The sequence below is a fragment of the Nanorana parkeri genome, unplaced genomic scaffold (genome assembly GCF_000935625.1).
Source record: "Nanorana parkeri isolate BGI_ZX_2015 unplaced genomic scaffold, ASM93562v1 scaffold600, whole genome shotgun sequence".
NCBI lineage: Eukaryota > Metazoa > Chordata > Amphibia > Anura > Dicroglossidae > Nanorana > Nanorana parkeri.
Genome location: NW_017306868.1, coordinates 334,914 through 360,535, shown reverse-complemented (window position 1 = coordinate 360,535; position 25,622 = coordinate 334,914). Strand labels below are relative to the sequence as shown.

Here is a 25,622-nt window from a genome sequence, read left to right as displayed (position 1 = left end):
TTTTTTTTTTTTTTTTTTGTACAGGCCTGGGCAGAGTTTGTTCGCATTATTGATCCTGACATCATAACCGGCTACAATATTCAGAATTTTGACTTTCCATATCTAATCAACAGAGCACACTGTCTTAAGGTAAAGTTAACACAATTTTTAATACAGTGTCGCTTGTTTAAAATTAGTGCAAATAAAATGTTTATAGCTCAAATGAGAAGAGCTGCGTAGGGTGACAATGCTGCTTCTCTATAGATACGGTAAGGTGAGAAAGTGTTGTCACCCTAGGACAGTAAGAGTTAAATTTTACTTTCTTGTAGCTGTCCAATTTGTAATCAGGATTTTCCAGATACCTTATCCACCACATCCTGTAATTTTGCCTGTTTTTATTTCCCCCTCTGTATGGTACTTGAGGTCAAAGTACATGCAACGTATACATGAAATGTTGGTATCCTGCCAGTGTTCTTCAGTGTAAGATACAGCATTCTTCTAGTTACAACACTAGGCATAATCATACAATTATATTAAAATTAATCTAAATAAAGAATTCAGATACATAGGTGGTCAATTTACCTGCCAATTGATTTACAAATCTGTTTTTGCTCCAGGCAGCACAGAGAGGTCATATGCCCTCCCTGCAGACTCTTCTGCAGTTAGGTGATACAGATCCACCCCGGTGATTGGATAGTGTAGGAGCAGAAGCATATTGATGAGATCATCTCTCTGCTCTCCCCATCCTGGAAGTACTTTCATAGCAGCAGTGGGCAAACCACTAGAGCCCTGATTACTTTGAAGTGCTTACCTTCTCCTAGTCTCAGTCCTTCTAAATAAGACGAGAAGGTCTTTTGGAATAGAAGGTTAATGCCTTAAAGCTGAGCTCTAGACAGATATGAAAGACACAATAATTGCAGCCCTGTAATCATTGATATTTCATTTGTGACAGGAGATCAGTACACAATCTCCCTCCGAGCTCTGCTTCATCAGCTTCTTTGGGGGTCCCTAGGTGACATTAGGGCTCTTAAAGACCCCCTGATGTCTTCATAAAGAGGACCTGTCACGTTCTCTTTGCTATCACATAAGGGGCTTCTTAGCCCCCTATGTGATAATAAGCTTAAGTGTAAAAGAAAAATTAAAGTTCACCCCAAAAAAGTCACACATAAAAAATACATGCGCGCAAACATGCGTCGGGTGAGCCTATGTGTGAAAACGAAAATCGCGCCCATTACGCCGCACATGTTGCATATCACTGCAAACGTCAGAGTGAGGGTAATAATATTAGGGCCATTATTCACTGATCACACTAAATTGATGAGCGGTAAAAGCTTTTAAAGCGTCGCCTATGGCCAATTTTGGGTATAGTATTTTATTGCGATTTCGCAGCCGCACGCAATTTTAAAGCTTGACATGTTTGGTGTCTATTTACCCAACCTGACCCCCGTCTTTTATGTTTTACCAAAAAATATGGGTCACAAATGTTTTTAACATTTTTTTTTTTCATTACATTGTAAAAAATAAAAACCCCAGTGGTGATTAAATACCACCAAAAGAAAGCTCTATGTGTCCTCAAAAATGGTATAAAATTTCAGTACAGCATTGCATGATGGAATAAACGTCAGTCAAAGTACCACAGCGCTGAATACTGAAAAATGGCCTGACCAGGAAGGGGGGTGTAAACACCTGGTCAGCAAGTGGATAATCTAATGTTCAAGTTTTAGTCCTAATGTGCTGCTTTGTCTGTTTACAGGTTGACACATTTCCTTTTCTAGGAAGAATCAGAAACATGAAGTCTGTTATACGGGACTCTTCCTTCCAATCCAAACAGATGGGTAGACGAGAAAACAAAGTCATTAACACAGAGGGTCGTATTCAATTCGATCTCTTTCAGGTAATATTAGATGGGTACTGTGCTGTGGTTAATCACTGTTGTGTTATTATCTAAATCATTAGTTCCAAAATGAGTGGTTGGAAGCCTTGCTGTCTGTGGCCCTTTCACAGCTAACGCCCAGTACTATAGTGAATCCCATGCTTCTACAAAAAAGTAGCAGCAATTCTATATGCCTGCTTAACAGTGCTTTCTTCCACAAATTAATAAAAGGAGGTGCATGCCAATTCATAAATTTCTCGCATGATGGTGGTGATCCGCCAGATTCTACTGCACTTACTCTGGCATGCGCCAACATTTTGGCACAAATATTACTATACAAGATTTAAATAGCGCCAACAGTTTGCGCAATGAAATATTTACAATATAAGGAGGACATTACAGTTACAATGCAAATCAAGACAAGATTGTAAGAAGGGCCTGTCCATGAGAGCTTACAATCTAAAAGGAAGAGGCAAGTGGTATAAGAGGTGGTGGCTGTGTGGGGATAAATTGTGATTGTTCATTAGTTAGGTTGAGGCGGGATAGGCTTCCCTGAAGAGATGAGTCTTTAGGGAACGCCTGAAGGCAGACAGAGTAGGGGATAGACGGACAGGTTGGGGTAAGAAGTTCCAAAGGATGGGAGAGACTATAGAGAAGTCCTGGCGGCAAGCATGGGAGGAGTTGACTAGAGAGCAGGAGGTCTTGGAAGGAGCGGAGAGGTTGGTTAGGGTGATACTTTGAGACAAGGTTGGAGATGGAGCCGGGTTATGTGGATAGCTTGGTAAGTGGTTGTTAATATTTTGAATTTTATCCTTTGGGTTATTGGAAGCCAGTGCAGGGATTGACAGAGGGGGGGTTGCAGACACTGAGCGATTGGTTAGGTGGATAAGTCTAGCAGCAGCATTCATGATAGACTGAAGGGGGGATAGCCTGTCTAGAGGTAGGCCAATATGGACAATCTTCCACAGGAATCATCCTAAATTTTCTTCTTCCTATGTTGCTGCACCTCACTGGCTGTCCATACACATCTCCCCCGCCCCCTTGCGGCAGTGCTGAGTCTCCCATCCTCACTATAGTAGTTACATCACTCTGGTAATTATGCATATTTTACAACTGGCTTTAAAACCGGACATTGGCGCAAGTGCTTCATTTAGTTTGGCGCATGCGATCAGACATTTCCAATAACTGTGGCATAGTGCTTTTAACATGATTTGGCAACACCTCATAAAACTGTTACCACATTGTTAATTTGGCACACATAAAATGTGCCCAGATTTACACCACAAAACTGACGTAGTTCCCTTTGTTTATTCCCCTGCCTGAATTTGCAGAGTTTTTCCCAAGAAAGGCTATGAAATGCAAGGGCACAGTGTCTAATTAGAAGACTCTCGGGAGATGGCTGCTGGAGTTTATGGCTGTGGGGTTTTTTCTTTATGCGGTTCATGTAGTGTGTATTGCCATGGCTACACTTCTGTTGAAGATTCCCAAGGTAGAAGCTAAATAGTCAATGATGCATGCTGGGGAGGACACTGTTGCTGTTCTGTAATACTTTTGTTACCATGTGTAGGTGACAGACCAAAAGGTTCCACCGGATAACACTAATAATGACTTACAAGCATTACCGAAAGTATCTCAACACCTTTACTTTTAAAGGATAGTTCCAGGCCACATACACTTTTCAAATATAAATATGCAAAACAGTTTACCAGTGTTTACTTTGTTAGTGTAGCAGGGTTTGTTTCAGTGGTTTCTGGACCATAACATACATTAGTTTGGTCCAACAATGTCTTCTTTGCTCCTCCGCAAAATTCCTGCATTAGAAACTTGGGATCAGCAATCTAGGATGCTGAATTTTAACCGTAAATTGTGTGTAAACCGTATAAATTAACATCTTTTATGTGCCCCCTGTTATTTACAACAGTGTTAAAAAACCTGTTGGTCTTGCCAGATAACTTTTGTGTAATCTGCCTCTGCTGCACTGAAATCTCAAGCAGCATTGCCTTGTTGTTCGCCGACCTCTGTATGATTTTCCTGTACTTCCTTTCCCTGTGACACCTTTACACAAAATTGGGGGTTCAGTTGTCATTGGGACAGGAAAGTAAAAAAAAAAGCAACAAAAACATTCTCAGTTCTGACCCTTACCCACTTAGCTAATATTTTTTGTCTGTTTGTGTTTGTCCCTGTTAGCGTGATTTGTTGTAACCTTCTGCCTGGACAGAAACTTTAAAGAAAACTTTCCAATAGGCACACAGAGGCTGTAATCCCTTACTGCTCTATCCAAATCAAAATAAAATGTTTTTGCTTGGAGTTGGGCTCTAAGTTGTGCTACTTCAGCATGCAAAAATTACAAGCACACACTTCCTGATTTGTCAGTCTCTATCCAAATATGATTTCTTTAATACCTGTCCATGTCTTCTGTGCAATGCGCAGTCCCTACTGTTTTCTCCTTGATCACCTACAACAATATGGAGATCTATATATTTTTGTTGTATTTAGTGGATATATGTAGAAGAGCAGCTGGGGAACATGAGATCTAAATAAGAACTTCAGGGATGTGTGAATTGTGTTTTTTAATAGGATAATGACTGACAAGTGCTCCTTGCTCTCTCCAGCTCTGAGGTGAGATGCCTTGCAGGGGGACATGTCCTAGTTTAAAGGTCGCCACACACCTTACGATGATCGTACGATAATCGCGGGAAATCCCGCGCTCGTACGATTATCTTAAGGTGTGTGGAAGCCGTGCGACCTCTACTACTGTAAGGTCGCACGACTTTAAACTTACGAACATGTTTCAAAACCCGCCGAGCATCGTACGATGTTCGGCGGGTGTGTAGCATGTTCGTGAGATAAAAGCTGGGCGGGCCGGTGTGCACAAGCGCACACTGCCCGTTCGGCATTGCGGTCATCGAAAGCCCGCCCCTCAAGGGCGTGGCTTGCGATCATCGCAAGTACGATCTGCCTATGCAAGATAGGCAGATCGTACGTTTTTTTTTAAGTACCTTACAACCATCGCAAGACAAAAGTCTTGCGATGGTTGTACGGTGTGTGCCCAGCCTTACACCCAATTTTTAGTGATTTTAATTATTGTCCACAGGGGAGCACTGGGACATGGCTAGTGTTTTTTAAATTTTTTATTAATCATTATGTGTCATATTTTTTTTCTTTTTGCATTTTTTACAGGTACTCCTTAGAGACTACAAGCTGCGTTCATACACTCTGAATGCTGTCAGTTTCCACTTTCTGCAAGAACAGAAGGAAGATGTACAGCACTCTATCATTACGGATCTACAGGTATGGCAAAGTCTTTTGTCACTCTTAATTTGGTTTACCCAGAAATCCTTTGATTAACAACTGTATATGCTCATCCTTCGGAACTTAATAGTACAAGCTAACATGGGCACACTAATATAATTAAGGGAAAACCACAATGTTTTATCAGCGAGGATTCTTTGTGTTTTATTAACATAATTTTTCACATAATTATGCCTTTCAGAGTGTCTGCTGCTAAAAAGTTACCTAAATACATTTCAATGATTTTTTTAAAGAAAGTATGTTAAACTCAATTTATGAAATGTGTGTAAAATTAACAGAAAATCTAATTGGGCAGAATTACAGGGATTCTCATGTGCTGTTTTAAGTGCCTTGGTCTCGTATTAGGAAATGTTTCCTAACCTTGTGGGTTTTTTGTGCACATTAATAGTTTCCCCATGATTTAGAGGTATTTGTTCCTTTAAATCAAAACTTTAATCTTTACAGTTTTTTGTTAACGTACCTTCTCTGTAACCATATTTAGTGTTATATCTATCTATCTATCTATCTATCTATCTATCGATTAGATATATATATATATATATATATACACATACAAACACATACTGTGTTTTTTTTTTTTTTTTAACTTGTTAGTGCTTTGCTTGATATTTTTGCAGAACGGAAATGAGCAAACACGGAGAAGGCTGGCTGTCTACTGCCTGAAGGATGCCTACTTACCTCTTCGTCTTATGGAGAAGCTCATGTGTGTTATAAATTACATGGAAATGGCACGTGTGACAGGTGTGCCTCTCAATTACCTGTTATCTCGTGGGCAGCAAATAAAGGTGGTCTCGCAGCTCCTCAGACAGGTATGTGACAATGGATATGCATTCCTTGGAAGCAAGTGATTGTCACTTGATGATGTCAGGATTATTCAATAAGGCAATGCCAATAGCAGTAATAAGGCAGTGGATTATTAATTTATTTTACTAAATAAGACCTGTTAAGTGATTTAAAAGTAAATTTTTGAGTAAAAACTCACATGCAGTTGAACTGCAAATCATGAGTTATAATGCAGTTTTCTTTAATAAATATCTGTTTCAACTTTTTCTGGACCAGAGCCTTTTCCAGCTGTTAAAGCAGAACGCTTATAATATGTCCAAATATACAATGTTTCCGTTTTTTAGAGCAGGTAGGATTTTCGTTTAATTTCAGGTTTGGAAATGTCTTTTTTTTTAAATACTGCAACACCAGATAATCACTCTAAAATACAATGATCAAAGTTTCCTACAGGAATACCATGTAAGTTCAATGATAATGGTATCCCAATGGAATGGTAATGCCCAAGTTCATCTTTCAGATTAGGAGAGCTTTTTTTCCTTTTGAATGTTGCATCACGGCACATGGATACAAAATAATCTGTTGGGGATTATTATAATTAAAATATGCTTGTGCTGGCAGAGATAGGTGTAATTTCATATTTTTGTAGTGTATTGTCTGTTATGCTTATGCAGTAAGTAAACATGTCATCCAAAGCATCTTAATTTGTTGAAATCTCAAGTTAGTGGGGAGAGTGGAGCATTACTATATAATGCTGTGTTACAGCATTCAAAACCCTGTTCCTGGACTTGTGTCCTGGACCCTTGCTTTCACTTGTAACCTGCAGATCCTACTCGCACATTAACTGGACACACCCGCAGCAAGTGCCATTTGTTTCCTCCTGCCTTTTGGTTCCTCCTTCTCTTGACCACATAACCTTAAGTCTCAGGGGCCCATTCATAACCGAGAACTGAACAGTTCGCTGGACACCACAGTGTTTACTCCATGCTATGCCTGCATGTAATTATTCAGTTATAAATTGCAGGCCCCAGTTCTAAGCCTGCACTGGCTGGTCACATGGCTTTGCGCTCACGTTCCAGTGTGCTGTGCTGCATTTAAATATCACTTAACATATTCAGGATGTGTTTTTAATCCAGTTGGTCATGTATGCCTCAGAACTGATGAACTCGTATGCAGTATATAGTTCTTGTCCATTGAGGACAAGAAAGAACTATATACTGTTGAGTGCTTTCCAGACTCTGTTCTGGTAACAAGTAAGCGCTGGAAAAAACCTTCCAGGTCCAGAGCAGCTGACATTGCCTCAGCGCTTGCCCTGTTTCTTCAAGCACATGGATTGCTATTAAAATTGACACGGCGCTTTTAAAATTCTCCGTTTCCTACTATTTTTTACTGCGAAAGGGGTTAACGCTGTGTCTGAGCACTGACATATTTAGCTAGGTGCAGTGTTATCCGTGCTTTCTCTGCACTTTCTTTCCTGCCATACAGCATCAGAAGCATCTGCCTGCTGCTTCTGCTTTGCAAGGAGCCACAAAAAATTTGGATGTTCCATCCAATTCCGGCTTATATACTGCGTGGAACCTTTTCTGGGTTTGGATAGGGACAAGGTGGTGTTGAGGCCCAGGACTTCCTTCCTACTTAAGGTATGTTCTGTCGTTCATTTCAGCCAGCACATAGTTCTTCCGTTCCTCTGTCTGGCTCCAGTTCACAAAAAGGCAATTTTCCTCCATTGCCTGGATGTGGTTTGGGCTGAGAGAGTCTCTCTCAGCTGCTGCTTCTTTTAGAAAGACTGATTCCCTTTTTGTCATCCCAGATGGTGCCTCATCTGATGCTATCCTTAGGCATTAGGTCCTTCAGGCAGTTTCTTGAGCTGCAGGCAGTTCCATGTTTTCATTGAACTGCCTGCAGTGTTGCCCAACTCTCAAGTAGATTGCTTTTTGTAAGTCCCAAAGGGGAAAGACTTATATTGTCCCTCAATGGACAAGAAAGAAAATAGGATTTTTGTAAAAACCTTTTCTTGGAGTCCTTTGAGGGACCCAGGCCCCCACCTCTTTGAAGAATTTAATTAGGGTATGTGAAGAATTTAACAAGATGATTAAGACTCTACATGCAACATATTTACACCTAAATTGTAACATTTTTCAGGAGAGTCTTTTAGAAACTGTAAGAAGATGGGTGACCAAACCTGAATGTTATTTTTAGCCATACTTGCTGTTGTGAAATACTAGGTCTAGGACCATGAAGTGGAACATTAAGAATGTGACATTTGCAAGTGATAAATGAGGATATAAATAAGGTTCAGGGTCCTGGCCTATTGTTCTTATCCTGGCTTTACTACCTAGTGAGTCACTAACCTTAAAGAGGAACTGCAATCAGCTAGCAACTGTACACAAAACACATTTTGTTACTAAAGGAAAGTGAATAAATGTTATGACATCTGATGTTCTCCTCGGGGGGCACTCCTTTTGATGCATATTTCTCCCCTGCATCCACTGCTTACTGGAGCCTGAACCATATTGAAAGCCATACGGGCCCTTTCACACCTGTTCTTTGCAGTGTGCTTCAGTAATGCACACGTTATATTAACATGCGTTGCATGCTTTCACATGTTACAGTGCTATTCATTTTCAGTAATACCCCAATGCACTAAGTCACTCTGACATAAATGCAATGCAGTGCTATACAATGCCTAACACTGCATCATGATGCATTTGCAGCCCATTTAAATTACTGTGCTGCATTATTGCAATGTGTGTGCAACATAAGGCACATTACATAATGCACCAGGATGAAAAGTTGTGAATGGACATTTAGAGGCACATCTTCCTGGTCAGCAGCCCCTGCCCATTTCACAAATCTTCTCCATTCACAGTTGAAAGCTGCATTTTGAAGAATATGGAAGAGTTGATATTGTGTTAGCTGGCTTTGCTATCAGGGGAGGTATCATGTTATTCTAGCACAGTTCCCTGCTAAATTAGAAGACTACACAGAACCTCACCAGCTGCTTTTCTGTTAGAATAAATTGGAGGATTGTAAGTAACAGCAACAGAGCTTTTTTTAAAATTAAATTGGTTTATAAAGTTTCCCTTTTAGGCAAGCATGCAGCCAGTGAAGTTTAAATTCTAGTCTTAATCCTGGTCAGTGAGTTCCAGGTAACCCTTGTGACATCCTTATGTACGAGGTTTGTATTCCTAACCTCACAGATCAACTTTCAATGTGTTAAAGACTGACATTTTGAAAACTTGAGCAAATGTTCAGGCCACTAATAGAAAATGATGCTAATTTGTGTAATTGTCCTATTGAGTTTAAAGCATCTTTTCTCTTAATGTTTTAGGCCATGAAGCAAGATCTGGTGATGCCGGTGGTAAAATCTGAAGGCGGAGAAGATTACACTGGGGCTACTGTCATTGAACCAGTTAAAGGGTGAGCACAGTGTGTGTATGACTGAAAAACTAAAAAATTTAACTGGTTTCCTCTGTTAAGTAGATGTCAAAGAAGTGCATTTTTTTATGTGCCATACCTTTTTTATAATTACCAAACTTTCAAGCATCATCTTTCAGATTTTCTTAAAGTGTATCTAAACTCACCAAAACCAAATACTGTATGTTGTTGGACATGCTCTTATAATGTCAAAAAGGTTCATCCTTTTTTATATATGTCCTGTTTTCAGCTAAAACATACCAACAGGTTGTATCCACGCTTCCTTTCCTATGCCAAGAGTGCTTACCCTATTCAGCTGCAGTGTTCTCCCCTTTACTGTGCACTCCTGAGTTGGACTGTGAACAGCCTTGCCAAAGCATAATGTGCTGGCACATTCTTCTGTTGTTACCATAGCAAACTGTATTTCTCTATCATCCATTGAGGGACACAGGAATTCTTTGAGTTATACTGTTGCCTACAAGATGATTGGACATTGGCTGGCCAAAACTTTCCCCACCTTCTTTGCAGCTGTTCTGAACATTTGTTCTCAGCCTTGGCTTCTGGCCCTTGCAACCTGACTCTGCTGGACCTTGAGGGGTTAGCCTGGAAGTGGCCCTCTGGCACTAGGCTTCACGAGCACTTTACAGGCTAGTTTTAAATGTTGGCTGCGGAACGCTTTTCAGGTCCAGAGCCACTGACATTGCTATGTGCTTGTTCTGTCCCTGAAGACATTCTCATGTCTTGAGGTCCCTCATTTTTATCAATTGGCGGGGTTCAAAACGTATTTACTCTTTCCTGCCAGCCTGCCGCAGAAGCAGTTAACTCTGTGTTTGAGGGCTAATTTTATTCCACTGGGTGGAGTGTCGCATGCGCACACCCCTGCTTTCTTTCCCACCAGAGAGCGTTGAGGAAGCATCTCCTAGCTTCTGCTTCTACTGCAAGAGCCACATGAAGCTTCATTCCGTGATCTTTTCTTACTGCCTGCTTTCAGTGTTGCCACAAGCTGCTCGACCCTCTGGTCTTGAACACTTTTACCAGCAGTCCAGGATCTGTGAATTCTCAAGGCCCTACCTCCTACATTTAGTCTGTACTTTGCTTACCGCAGCTGCAATGTGTCTGATTTTAGACACAGGGGGCAGTCCTACTCTAACGGGCACCCCAGCATACTGTTCACTAACGCGTCAAGTTCTGCTTGCAGCTTTTCACCTTATAGTGGTGACAGTCATAGTCTGCAATCCTTTTGTCCTCTGGTTGTAAAGTCTATCCCCTCACGGATGTCCTCCTTGGCTCCATTGGGTGTTGCTGGACCTGCTGCCCTCTCGGAAGAGGTGTTTACTACGGCCATGCAGGCCTTTATGACTCGCATTACCTAGATGATTTTTGACTCTGATTGCAATGGCCACAAACACACTATCACGCCCTCCACAGTTGACTCGGTGTCTGATCAGCCTGCAGCCTTAGTCTTGTCTGCACCATCTGCCACAGAGTCTCTAATACTGAGTCAATCAAGACTCGGACTGCTGAGCTTTCCCTAAGGAGTTGCAACTGCTCCTAATTTAAAGGAGACAGTTTCAACCCCTATTGTAGCACGCAACACTCTGAATCTGGAAAATCAGCCTGTGGCATCTAATAGTGCCGTGACAGACCCTTGAACATACAGAGCCCCTAAGGCCTTAAAAACCTTCCATATGCACCCACTTATTCACTTGTTTTATATGAAGTTTGAAAGAAACCTTGATTAGGTATTTGTCACGAAGTGATCCGGCTCTACTATGGATTTGGCTATTTCTTGCCTTAATGTGGCAACTACTATACTGATAAAGGATGCCCCATCCCTTAAGGACCCCTCCAATATGAGGCTGATATTTCATTCTAGGGCCATGTTCTCTTTAACAGGCTTTGCCTTATACCTGGTTTTGGCTCTAGTTCTCCTCTGACTGGTGCTGACATTGACCCGCAGATCATTGTTCACACATACCAGATATCTCTGAAGTTGTTATGGGTTGTTTGGAAACCTCCTGTCTCTTAGTATTTTCTTGTCAGTACATATACACAGGGCTTTGTAGTGCAGCAGCCGCGTTCTTGTTTTAACCACTTTAACGGGCCACCGTCTATAGACGTATTGCGGCCCGGAAGTGGTTAAGGCTGCCACCTGGTCTTCTGTTCTCACTTTGTTTAAATTTTTTCAGGTGGGCATTTTCTGCCTCATCTGATAACCAGCTTTGAGCATAAGGTCGTTCACATGGCTCTTTGAGCTGCAGACTGTCCTTGTTGGGCCAGATAGCTGTTTTGTTTTTAAGCTGTGTTGCTCACACCTCAGTTGGACTGCTTTTGAATGTCCAGCGGGTTTCTGAGTTGCTGTGTCCCTTAATGAATAAAATAGAACATCTGATTTTTGTACTCAACATAAAATCCTTTTCTTGAAATACATTGAGGGATATGGGTCCCACCACTCTGGGTTTATAATGATGCTCTTGCTACTGGTTTGTTACTAAACTGAGGCATCCTGGTGGTAGGGGGGATTACACCCTGGACTGGCCTGCTGTATTTTTCTTGCGCTTGCAAACAATGTCCAATCCTCCTGTAGGCGGCAGTATAACCCAAATGGTTTTGGAATTACTGTTTCCCTCAATGGATTCCAAAAATCAGATTTCACATGGTGTACAAAAAAACCGAAAAAGTCATCACACAGTTACTTTTGAGGTTTCTTTAACTGATGTTAAGGACAAATGTACTATAAATATGTTCCTGCTGTAATCCTTTTACAACATATTTTTCGATTAAACAGGCAAATTTACACAGGAGCCATTGTCTGTGCTACCACTGCAGACTGGTACCCAGCTGTAAAACTGACAGCTAGTGCCAGTCATTTTGCTGGTTTAGTGTGTTCCTCATGCCCAAGGTCTGCAAGTATTTAATTAAATGTCTAAATATAACATAACTGCACATAGGCACTTTGCATTCTTCCACAGAAATTACTAGCATAACAGTTCTTGTATCCAAACCTATCTGCTGCAATGCATACCGCTACAGGTTTCTCAATAATAATGTATTGCTAATGGATAACTGATAGAAATAGATTCCCAATATGCCGGAAGAACTTGATCAGCTCTGTCCTACATGTTCCTGAGACCCATCAATATTACAGACATTACTAATGATGTCTTCACGATCTGTTTACCATTTCTTTTCTTTTTTTTACTTTTACATTTTTTATTAAAATTTATAAAAGAAATATAACATAGGTTACATAAGTAAGCAAATTATAGGAATTGCATACAAAAAGATTATACAGTTGTGTGAAAAAGTGTTGGCCCCCTTCCTGATTTTTCATTGTTTTGCACGTTTTTCACACTTTAATGTTTCAGATCATCAAACAAATTTAAATATTAGCCAAAGATAACACAAGTAAACACAACAAAGGAAGGTTTTTAATATTAAGGGAAAACAAAATCCAAACCCACATGGCCCTGTGTGAAAAAGTGTTTGCCCCCTAAACCTAATAACTGGTTGGGCCACCCTTAGCAGCAAGAACTTCAATCAAGCGTTTGCGATAACTTGCAATGAGTCTGTTACAGCGCTGTGCTTGAATTTTGGTCCACTCATCTTTGCAGAATTGTTGTTATTCAGTCACATTGGAAGGTTTTTGAGCATGAACCGCCTTTTTTAAGGTCATGTCACAGCATCTCAATAGGATTCAGATCAGGACTTTGACTAGGCCACTCCAAAGTCTTCATTTTGTTTTTCTTCAGCCATTCAGAGGTGGACTTGCTGGTGTGTTTTGGATCATTGTCCTGCTGCAGAACCCAAGTTCGCTTCAGCTTGAGGTCACGAACAGATGGTCTTCCAGGTCCTGAAGCAGCAAAACAGCCTTAGACCATCACACTACCACCACCATATTTTACTGTTGGTATGATGTTCTTTTTCTGAAATGCGGTGTTACTCTTACGCCAGATGTAATGGGACACACACCTTCCAAAAAGTTCAACTTTTGTCTCGTCAGTCCACAGAGTATTTTCCCAAAAGTCTTTTTTTGCTCAGGAGCGGTTTTCGTCTTGGAACTCTGCCATGCAGGCCATTTTTGCCCAGTCGCTTTATTATGGTGGAGTCATGAACACTGACCTGAGGCAAGTAAGGGCTGCAGTTCTTTGGATGTTGTTGTGTGGGGTCTTTTGTGACCTCTTGGATGAGTCATCGCTGCGCTCTTGTGGTAATTTTGGTTGGCTGCCCACTCCTGGGAAGGTTCACCACTGTTCCATGTTTTCGCCATTTGTGGATAATGGCTCTCACTGTGGTTCGCTGGAGTCCCAAAGCTTTAGAAATGGCTTTATAACCTTTTCCAGACTGATAGATCTCAATTACTCCATTTGTTCCTCGATTTCTTTGGATCTCGGCATGGTGTGTAGCTTTTGAGGATCTTTTGGTCTACTTCACTTTGTCAGTCAAGTCTTATTTAAGTGATTTCTTGATTGCCAACAGGTGTGGGTGTGGTTAGAGAAATTGAACTCAGGTGTGATAAACCAGAGTTAAGTTATGTTTTAACAGGGGTGGGGGCAGGTAAGCACTTTTTCACACAGGGCCATGTACGTTTTGAATTTTGTTTTCCCTTAATAATAAAATTTAAATTTGTTTGATGATCTGAAACATTAAAGTGTGACAAATGTGCAAAACAATGAAAAATCAGGAAGGGGGCCAACACTTTTTCACACAACTGTACATACTCTGCATACTTATAAGAGGTAGAATCTGGTGTACAGATAGAGCGTATAGTAAAGGACATGGAGGGTTTAAGGGGAGGTATCCAATTTAAAAGGGTGGTCGTTAGGGATATAAAATTAGGTGAAAGGAAAAGGATACAAAATCCCATAAAGGGGTCATGCCAGTAAAGGGCAAATGGAGCCCAATGTGTGGTTCTTGCTCATACTTGGTAGGCAGTAAATGTGGCCAGTATAGACCGTAATATGTTTATAACATATACCTTAAGTAAGTACACTAGATTGTATAAAGGGAGCATGAAAAGGGTTATAATGAATGGAAATCGGAAAAGAGAAGCAAAGAAAATAGATATAGAGTAAAGATAACCTCAGGTGGAGGATGAAAGCCAGTGGATATGGTATAGTATTATCTTAAATGGTAAGTAATCTGTAATTAGAATATAATATAATAGTAATTGGAATATAAGTAATGTTGGATCCAAGGGGACCATGTTTTATCAAATTTTGCCATAGTGTTATTACGTTTTGCCGATCTTTTTTCAAGGGTCATGATCCATGTTACGTATCATTTAACTCTGGATACATTGAGATTAGGTGATTTCCAGTATTTGGCTATTTCACGTTTGGCTGCGGAGAGCACAAATAAAAACAATTTGCACATGGGCTTAGGGATTATATCAGCAACCCTGTTGAGAAGGGGAAGCGCCGGATAGTACTATTTGACAGGTTGTTGAGGATTCGGAATATCTTGTCCCAGAATTTAGATACTACAGAGCACACCCACCAGGTGTGAAAATAAGTGCCATGAGCTGTGCATCCTCTGAAACACAAGGCAGAGCAATCAGTTGCCTCTGTTTACCATTTCTATGCTAATTAATTCCTGTTAAGGGACTTTTGACTCCCTGTTTGTGGGTATTGGATGACTCTTGTTAGAAGGATGTGCAAATGGTTAACATATTTTGATGTGTGTTCTCTATTGGCTGTTGCTATGTTAATTGTATTACCTTTGTTTGAGGGAAAATGTGTTGGGCAATACAGCCTTACTGAGCTACTTTGTAAAAAAAAAAATGTACCCTGGGTACACTAGCTACAAGGTAAGTTAAATGTGGATTGATGGTCATTTTTTATATACTAGTATCAGAATAATATGTGTTATTTTCTTTAGGTATTATGATGTCCCAATTGTCACCCTTGATTTTTCATCACTATACCCATCTATCATGATGGCTCATAATCTCTGTTACACTACTCTGCTGCAGGCTGGATCCATTGAAAAATATGGGTTTGTACATCCTCTGTTTCTTACGCTTTATTATATTCACACTGCTATTTTAGACTTGTAATTTTCTTCTACTTTAAGAGAATGTTGTGTTTGCGTATTTATTTTATCTAGCGGTTAAAAAAAGTTTTTGTGTTTTAAAAAAAATAGACAAATATTCAATTTTGCAGATTAATATTTCATATTAACTATTTCCAGCCAGCAAGTGACACTCTAGGCTTCTTTCACATTTACCATTTAAAACACTCTGTTAAATAAAAAGCCATTTTTTAGAGCTGGATAGCTGAAGCTCAGGACACACACACACACACACACACACACACACACCTAAAATGTAATGGATTTTGTGGGAGACCCCACGCATAAAACACAAAAAGTGAGTTCCCCCTTCATATCAGCAGCCCTCCTACACCTTGACTCCCCTATATTACATTAAAAGCCCTCTTTACATGAGGACCCCCCTCCTTTTACAACCCAAGCCTCCCTTTACACCAGAATCCCCCACCTTTCGCATCAGCGCTTTTCTGAATAGATCCAACACTCCCTGGATTAGTAATTCTAATGGCTGCCCTGCCTGCACCTTGAAAAGGCATGATGCTATGCAAATATTACAAGGCACCCAGGAGGAAGCCAGAATGCTCGGTTAATGTAAGCATACTATAAGTGCCCAATGGGTCAATTTCTTTCTCATCCAGTGAGAGACACAGACATTTTGATAGGATAAGACTACTGCCTACACTGCTCCCACTCTTTGACCAGAAGGCACAGGATATTCTGGTAGATTCATGAGCATTGACCACATAACGCTTGGTAATTTTGTAATCAGATGTGTCAGGCCTCAGTGTCCTCTTTTTTTCTGATTCACAGAAACAAATCAGAAAACTAAAACATGCAGTCAGCCCTGTGGCGTGAGTAAAGGATAGTGTCGTAGGGGCAGAGCTTAGATGCTGTTTAACCAGTGGTTGTTGGGCACTCCCTCCTGCTTTGCTATCTTGCTTGGTTAATCCAATCAAGTCACAAAATAAGCACCCACTTTTTTTTAATCCTGTTTGCAAAATTAACCATTATGGATGTACATTGTATATATAAAAGCACCGCTCCAAGAAAGACATTCTTAAAACATAGATTTCATTTCCATATAAAAATAGCCATTAAGTAAAAGACAAACCCTGATCATTCCATGATAATGCACTTCATCAGAGGATTACCAACACATATATATTTATTAACTATAAACATTTGATACAACTGGTAAGCAGAGTCAGGTCACTGTAGACAACTTGATCAGGAAATAGCACAAAGTTTTAACTGCCAGGACACTGATGACCCAAGTACAGGTCTCGAAGGGCATCGGAGAAAGTGAAAATGAAAAGGTGACACATGCATAACTTGCATGCCAGGATTAAAATAGCGAAGGTGTATTGAAGATCAGTTTTGCTTGAGCAGTTACTTTAAGATTACAGTAAGTACTTTTGCAGCTTGTTGATTAAGGCTTTAACTCTTGTAATCTGTAATTGCTGAACCTGCTTGTGAAAATTTTATTTTCCTGAATCTAGATTCTATTATTTTTGAGTTAACCTGGATTAAAAACACACTAAATTAAATCCAAGTGAAGTCAGAACTTTTGGTTAGTTGTTACTTGTCAGCAGCTATGAAAAGATTGAAGCAATTGTATCAGCAATAAAGCTAGGCAGAAAGCATTTTCAGGAGGAGAGGTGAGAAATGGTATTCTCTATATTTTTCATTATGGTATTACTTTAATCAAAATATGATAAAAGATAGCAATTAGGGTTTCTTCCTGAAAACACACCTATCTCTGATCTGGTCTTTAAAGTGACATTAAACCCTCAGATTTTTTAACATAAACCAATACTGTAATGTGTGCCTTACTGTAATCCATGGTTGTTTCCCTTCTCTTTGCTGCTCTTCCTTTTTAAATCCTCATGTCTTCTCATGCTTGGGGAGAACTTCCCTTTTCAGCTCAGGGCCTCTTCCTGTAATGCTGGCTCAGGTTACAAGCCTATAGAAACGTATACACAGACACCGTGTATCCATTCCTGAGACAAGGCAGTCTGCTGCAAAACAGAAGTTCTGCCCAGCATGAGAAGAGATACAGATTTAAAACGAAGAGCAGCAAAGAGAAGGGAAACAACCATGGATTATAGTAAGGCACTTTTACTGCTCATCAGTTTAGTGTTACCAGTGACTGATGGCCCTAGAATTATCGCACTCACTCCGACGTTCGCAGCGATATGTGACGTGTGGTGCATTTTTAGTTTTTGCACGTAGGCACATCCAGCGCGCGTTTGCGTTGTATGTACGTGCACATGGGGGGCAGGGGACTTTAAGAAATGTTTGCATAATTTTTTTTTTCAAGTGTCTTTCATTTATTGTGTTTTGTTTTTTTTTTCAATTTTTTTTTGTTGCTTTCACATAGTAGGCTAACGGCAGCGATGGGGCCAGGGCCACACAGCGCCGCTTGGTACAAACGATTCGGCACCTATACAGCTGCTGTATCACTTGCACATAAACAGCAATCGTCGGCTGTTTAAAACGATACCAAGAACACGTCTGCATCAGCAGCCATGTCTTTGGTAAACCACTTCAAGCGGATGACGTATACACTATTGTTGTATGTTAAAAAAATCTGAGGGTTTAATGTCACTTTAACAAGCTTTAATCAGAATAAATACATTTGGGCATGTTAATACATTATGGAGCTGTGAATCCCAGGTGCTGCACCTTCATTTGTATGTAACTTGCAAGTTTGTTCTAACTAACACTTTCTCTTAAGTCTTGCGTTATTGTTTCTAAAAGATATATTTTTTTCCTACTTACTCAATATGTATATATCCTTAAATATCTAGATTCAGTCCTGAAGATTTTATCAAGACTCCAACAGGTGATCAATTTGTAAAGACAAGCGTACGGAAGGGGCTTCTGCCCGAGATCTTGGAAAATCTTTTGTCTGCTCGAAAACGGTAAGTAGTCCCTAGAAAGAATAAAGCTTCCTTGTTTTTTTCTTTTTGCAGTATATAACACCAAAGCTGGCCATACACCTTACAATTATCTGCAGATTTTCTGTGGTCAGATGGAAAAGGTGCAGCAGATTCCTCCATCTACACTTAACCGTGTGGATGGAGTAATCTCCACCTGGGCCAATCTGTTGCACTTTTTCCATCTGACCAAAAATTGCGTGCACCCGTGAAACCGCAAAAGACTACAATACCCAATATTTCCCAACGGCATAACCTTAAAAGCTTTTACTGCTCATCAGTTTAGTGTTACCAGTGACTGATGGCCCTAGAATTATCGCACTCACTCCGACGTTCGCAGCGATATGTGACGTGTGGTGCATTTTTAGTTTTTGCACGTAGGCACATCCAGCGCGCGTTTGCGTTGTATGTACGTGCACATGGGGGGCAGGGGACTTTAAGAAATGTTTGCATAATTTTTTTTTTCAAGTGTCTTTCATTTATTGTGTTTTGTTTTTTTTTTCAATTTTTTTTTGTTGCTTTCACATAGTAGGCTAACGGCAGCGATGGGGCCAGGGCCACACAGCGCCGCTTGGTACAAACGATTCGGCACCTATACAGCTGCTGTATCACTTGCACATAAACAGCAATCGTCGGCTGTTTAAAACGATACCAAGAACACGTCTGCATCAGCAGCCATGTCTTTGGTAAACCACTTCAAGCGGATGACGTATATTTACGTGAACCTGCATGAAGTGGTTAAAGGAGAACTCCAGGAGAAAACATTTTTACATTTACAGTGGGGCTACCCCCGCACTGCAAGGGTTACCTGCTCATTTGTTTCTAAGTGCTAAAGAAAAAAAAAAAAAAGTTATACTCTCCCAATCATTCCAGCCGGCTTGTTCTTAGACCTGGTCCCTCGAGCCTCTCTCTCCCTCCTCTGCAATTCTTTAAGAATCAGTGTCTCATCACGGTGTATGCAAGTAAATAGACGTGAGGCTGCTGAGGAAAATTCAATCTGTGCAGAAGAGGAGGAGACGCGCTTCAGTGACCAGAGAAGCAGGGAGTCGGCTCGGCAGTTCAGAGTGAGTATAACTTTTTTTTTTTTAGCACCTAGACACAAACGAGCAGTTAACCCGGTTAATAAAACTTTTCCCTGGAGTTCCTCTTTAAAAAAAAAAAAAGAAAGCTTTCTCTTTACCACTGTTTCCATGGCGCAGTTGGCAAAAATATATTTTTTTTGCTTCGTCTCTGGCTGGCTGTCCACGATGATGGTCCTCTAAGACTGGCCAAATACTGTTAGAATTTTGTCCAATTACCAGGAATCTTATGGGCGCCAACTGTCCGCAAACAATAACCACCGCGTAGATTCATCCATCCACACTGTTTAGCCGTTCAGCACTTAGTCTCAGATTAAAACAAATCTAATAGTGTTTGGGCAGCTAACGCATCTGGCTACGAATCTCAGCACTGTAAACCTTTTGTGTGTGAGAATTGTACTTCTCTCATGTACATTTTAGAGTGGTGCATTTAAAAAATCTTGCATGCTGCATCTCTGTTGCCATTTATATGAAGCGTTCGTTACATTGGAATATAGGCAACCACGTGCAAAATGCACTATATATGCATTTACCTTGTGTATTGATACATGTAGTTGCACAAAAGCACACCAGGAAAACATGTTTTATTCACCCTTGCAGTGGGGCTACTCCCGCACTACAAGGGTTACCTGTTTATTTTGCTACAGAAATTAAAAGTTGCACTCATCCGAACTCCTGGGGCGACACCCTGCTCCTCCGATCACTGAAGCGTGTCTCTTCCTCCACTGCACAGATGGAATGCTTTTCACTGTCCTCACATCTATACACTTGTATAGAATGTGATGACAAGGATTCTTAGACCACTGCAGGAGGGGCAAAGCGGCTCTAGGCACTGGTCTAAGAACAAGCAGGCTCGGAGGATCAGGTGAGTGAGTATAACTTTTTTTTTTTTAGCACCTAGACACAAACGAGCAGTTAACCCGGTTAATAAAACTTTTCCCTGGAGTTCCTCTTTAAAAAAAAAAAAAGAAAGCTTTCTCTTTACCACTGTTTCCATGGCGCAGTTGGCAAAAATATATTTTTTTTGCTTCGTCTCTGGCTGGCTGTCCACGATGATGGTCCTCTAAGACTGGCCAAATACTGTTAGAATTTTGTCCAATTACCAGGAATCTTATGGGCGCCAACTGTCCGCAAACAATAACCACCGCGTAGATTCATCCATCCACACTGTTTAGCCGTTCAGCACTTAGTCTCAGATTAAAACAAATCTAATAGTGTTTGGGCAGCTAACGCATCTGGCTACGAATCTCAGCACTGTAAACCTTTTGTGTGTGAGAAGGAAGATCTTTTATTTGCATTCTGGAAACATTAGGGTTAGTTCACACCAGAAACTGCATCACAACTGCGTGCGTCTGCGCAGTTGTATTGCGATCCTTTTTGATGCGTTTTTTCCCCTGCATGTCCCTGGATGATGCCACAATTCTGTTTTTTTTTGTATGCAGTCTGTTGCGTTTAAGTGCGTTTTGATGCGTTTAGTGAAGTTAGATGCAGGTAAAATAGGACAAGCAGTACTTTTTCTGACTGCAGTTGAACGGACTGCAATGGTGTGAATTAGGCACAAGAAAGCATTGGGATGTATTTTAACTGCAGCAGTTGAAATAAACGGACTGCATCACAACTGCATATGGTGTGAACTGGCCCTTAACGTGCACTTGTTTAAAGAAAGATCCTGGCTGAAATGAAGGTGGAAAGGTTTTTTTTTTTTAATGAAACTCCGATGCATTCTGTAAAAAAAAAAAAAAAAAACCCCAACTATTTTAGGGACATAACTAAACTTGTTTAATCACAGCACAATGTGACGTTCAATCCCTGCAGAGCAAAGACTGAACTGAAGAAAGAGACTGATCCATTTAAGCAGAAGGTTTTGGATGGACGTCAACTGGCGCTAAAAGTGAGCGCTAACTCTGTATATGGGTTTACAGGAGCACAAGTCGGGAAATTGCCCTGTCTAGAGATTTCACAGGTGAGAGATTCTTGCCCAACTGTCTCCCGGCCAAAAAATATCTAGTATCACTATATTCTTATTAAGCTACCAATCAAGTACAATGGAATGTACGTTGAGAGAATTCTTGGATAAAATGTTATTGTATTAATGATTTCTGCACCTTCTAAAGAAAAGCATAGGTTTGCTTGTCAGCTAAAGGTTTTCGAAGTCAGTTGAAGAATTTTAATTTGTTAAATTAATTTTGTTGTTGCAAGTGTTGCTTTACTTCATTTGTTTAGTACAAAAAAAATAATCTCTAAAGAAAAAGGTATTTTCTCTATTACTTATTGAGGTATGCAGCACTGTAGAGAATCTGTACACTAGATGGCAGAGTAACCCATGATATAGACCAGGGGTGCCCACAAGGTCGATCGCGATCTACCAGTCGATCGCATAGCGATCACTGGTAGATCACACTGTCCTCTCCTCCCACCGCTTCTCTGGATCCCCGCTGCTCTCCCCAGCGGGGATCCGAGAAGAAGTGAAGGAAACCGGTTCCCGCACTCTGAACGCAGGCACATTAGTGCCTGCATTCCGGTCCAGTGCGATCTGCAAAAATAGTGCTCGCAGAATTTTTGCGGATCGCACTGGACTGAAACACAGGCACTGTGGGCGAGGGGCCTGGCTGCGGTGCCATTGACTTCAATGCACCGCCACGCCCCCTCCCGCCCCTGAATGCAGGTGTTTTTTCGATGAGCTCGTCATTTGAAAAGTAGATCTCCAGACGGAAAATAGTTGGCGCCCCTGATATAGACTGTCTACAGTGCTGTGGCCCTTAATGAAAATCAGAGAAAACGGTTTTACGGTCAGTACAAAAAAAATACTATTGAGAAGCATGCTCAGTATGGATAGTGTCTTTAGGAGTATGGATCCAGCTATTTCAGCTCTGCTGATTTCTAGACTCTATAGAATTCTTCAATCAACTGCTAGCTTTCAGACTAGTTTACTAATCTAGGAGTCCCACAAGTGCAGCTGTCAGGCAGAGTTTTTTCCCCAGCCAATGTGCTTATGGATCTCACTGTGTCAGCTCTGTTGACCCGTGGCCTTTGCAAGGAAAGCCTGGATGTGCCCCTTGGTTGCTAGATCCTGGCTCATAGTGCCTTCCAGTATATATATCTGCTCTGGTCTGTCACTGCAGTATCCATCCTTGGTCCAGAGCTGTGTCAATGCTTTCACATGACCATTTCTTCGACTCATTTTCTATGTGAGACTATGCAGGCCAGTCATCTTGACAGGAGTTCCTTCCAGTTTATTAGGCTCTAGGGTGGATAGTGTGGTGCCACTTAAGTGGTGGTCATTGTTTAACACTTAAACACTGGTCTTCTACCGATGACAGACTGGACACTGAGGTCATTAGCATGGTGGATAGGTTGCTGACCATTTCTCTGACTCTTTGCCATCCTTGGGGGAGAATATTTCCCCAGGGGACTTGCAGGCTGCATCTATTACTCGTAAGTAGAGAGGGATGATACTAGGAACTCTGGCCGATATAGCTGTCCCATTAACAATGGAACACACAAGCAGTATAACCCAGTCTTCAGAATCCTGTGTCCTTTGCCTCTTCCTGTCCATGTGATGGGCGTCGGAAAGAGAAGAAATCTTTCCTATGGGGGAAATGCTGCTTTTAAAATCTAACCAAAAAAAATCCTCTGAACGAACAAAGCGATACAGTTTAAAGCCTGTCTAAAGCTCAAAAAAATTATTTGACCATTATTAGTCTTCATTCAGAAACTAACATGCTTTGCAAACTGAATGGCAGTGATGCATTGTTTGTTTTTTTTCTCAAGCTTTGTTTAGAAAAAATATTTTGCTTGTATAACATTATATTAAAATTAGTTTGATGAAAAAAAAATGTTTACTGAAATGTGTCATACAGATGACCCTTGTGTAATGACATCATCGTTCAAAAGAGCGTAGACTGCATGGAGTAATGTGGCATTACTTTGTGCTTCCCTAAGATCTGGCAATAGAGGTAAGAACAGTCCGCCCTAGTAGCACACCCTGCAACCTTACAGCTACAGTACTGCACCAGAGCATACATGGCTGGAAAGACAATGTAGTACATCTACCTGTAACACCTTGTAACTGGCAGAAAGTTGGTTCCCATGTATCTGTAGCTATCATTCTTTTCACACATCCCTTTCAATTTAGATTTTGATAGTGTTGGCATGGCCATGTACAGTTTGTCTTCTGGGAATTCCCTCTATTCCCCAGCACACCTGCCTTGTCATTTTTGTCTTGCAGTCAATGGCCCTATTCATTCTGGATGAAGCATTTTCAGGAAATATAGAAGTATGCAAATTCCATGATAACGTTGTATTAAAAAAAACCTAAACAAATACATCTAAAATAAAAAACACCCGCTGAGCCCCCTGCCTAGTTGCTACTGAATGAAAGGTAATTCAGTATTGTTATGGAAGAATTAATAACATTGTTTGGCTTTTTCTCATGAAACCTTAAAAGCTGAGATAAAGGCAAAACAAATAAGCCCCCCTGGAGCTTTTAGGCATAATGTGCTAGTATGCCCAGCATATTAGCACATTCTGTCAGACTTGCATGACTTATCAGACTTGCATGCCAAACTAGTGCTCTCCAGCGCAGCGCTGCTCCTCTCCAGTGCTTTTATCTTCAGCTCAGTCTTCTTCCAGGTTCCGATCCTTCGACTGCTTGATTGTCTGGGCCCCGATGACATAACTAACATGCATGCACACGGGAGTTACTCTCTCTCTCAGCATGCTGGGTGTATGCGCTGTGCTATGAATCTTGCAAGACTGGCAATGCAGGGTTGTCTTCAGCGGTCACACTGTGTACATACAATATTTTTTTTTTTATCCGATTATAAGAAAGGTTTTACTTTTGTCTTATGTTCAGCTCACGGTCATTATAGCATCTTTCCAATTGACATTGTAGCTTTAGAAAATGTAATGCTGAGTGGCGAAGATGGTCGAGGACAAGGACCTTACCTTTTGGCAAATGCTCCTTCCCCTCTGCCAGTACAGGTCACCTATCCCTACCCCGTACTACCGTGTAGCGCAGCCCTGTGCTCTGGATTTTGAATTTCGCCCGCAAATGACGAGCCATCATTGGTCACCAAGGTCAAGGTCTCTGGGGATAATAACTTCACTGGCAAAGTTCTTCCGGTGGACCTCTGAATTATGTGCTCCTTCTGTTCTTTTGAAGGGTTAATGAGAGAAATATAGGTACTGAGCACCTCCCCAAATTACAGGTCTGGAAAGTAAGAAATAAGTCAGACATTATGATATGCTTACTTGTTTTAGGTCAGTGAATGAGAGTAGAAAAGTAAATGGGTCAACCCACCGGGATAGCAGAGACTGCCTCCAAATTTACTTTAGCGGTAGTCCGTCGTGAAGCGTAATACCTTGGTTGGTAATACATAATAAATGGTTTGACCCTCAAAATTCTAAGACCCCGAGAGTTTCCTTTTTTGGTGTGGTCCCAAATACTCCAATGGAAGATGGAAACTAATTCTATAAGCTGAATGTGGGATAACATTTGTATGTTAGCAGGGGAGAATTGTAATTATATTACTGCAGTGTACAGCCTTTGTTCTCAACTGGTGGGTCGCGACCCTGTGGTCAGTGGGTCGTCGCATGCCTTCCACTTTTCTTGGTGAGAGGCTCCTCAGGCTCCCCCTAGCGCAACACTGTCAGTTCTCTTGCCGCAGCCATTCACAATATGCTGTCCGACACAGAGTGTCAGCTTGAGGTGGGATGAGATGGGGCTATGGCCGCTAGGGAACTCCATACATTTGTGCCTTGCTTACAGCTCCCTCACATGTCCTGTAGAGGTGCCTGGACCGGAGTGACATCACATGTCCTGTAGAGGTGCCTTGACCGGAGTGACATCACATTCTGTCTCCTGGAACCTATACAGGGCACACAAGGAAACTATACAAGCAATGCACATATGGCTGGAGCTTTTTTACAGCACAGCAGACCATACTGGACCCCGGGATCCACTCCAGTTCTTGTAAGGTAGGGAGACTGGGTGGACCTTAAAATAAATGTTTTCAAAATAAAAAAATTGGAGAGTGTGTGAGATTCTGTCTGTGGTTGTGTATGTATGTCAGTGTTTTTGAGGGCCCGTTCACACTAGTACAGTGCGTTAAAACATACCATGCGATTAACGCACTGTGCATTCTGGTGTGGGAGGTGTGTTGCGCTGCCACCCACAGCTTGTATGTACTC

At 41.1% G+C, this 25,622-nt stretch overlaps 1 protein-coding gene across 1 annotated transcript in view; it reads left to right on the top strand.

The window, feature by feature from the left end:
• POLD1 (DNA polymerase delta 1, catalytic subunit) overlaps positions 1-25,622 on the top strand; it is a 123,946-nt gene that overhangs the window by 27,781 nt on the left and 70,543 nt on the right. Inside the window, 8 exon segments of the mRNA XM_018562789.1 lie at positions 25-129; positions 1,733-1,873; positions 5,033-5,143; positions 5,782-5,973; positions 9,276-9,364; positions 15,242-15,358; positions 18,223-18,336; positions 21,246-21,393. Coding sequence (XP_018418291.1) covers positions 25-129; positions 1,733-1,873; positions 5,033-5,143; positions 5,782-5,973; positions 9,276-9,364; positions 15,242-15,358; positions 18,223-18,336; positions 21,246-21,393 — 1,017 coding nt within the window.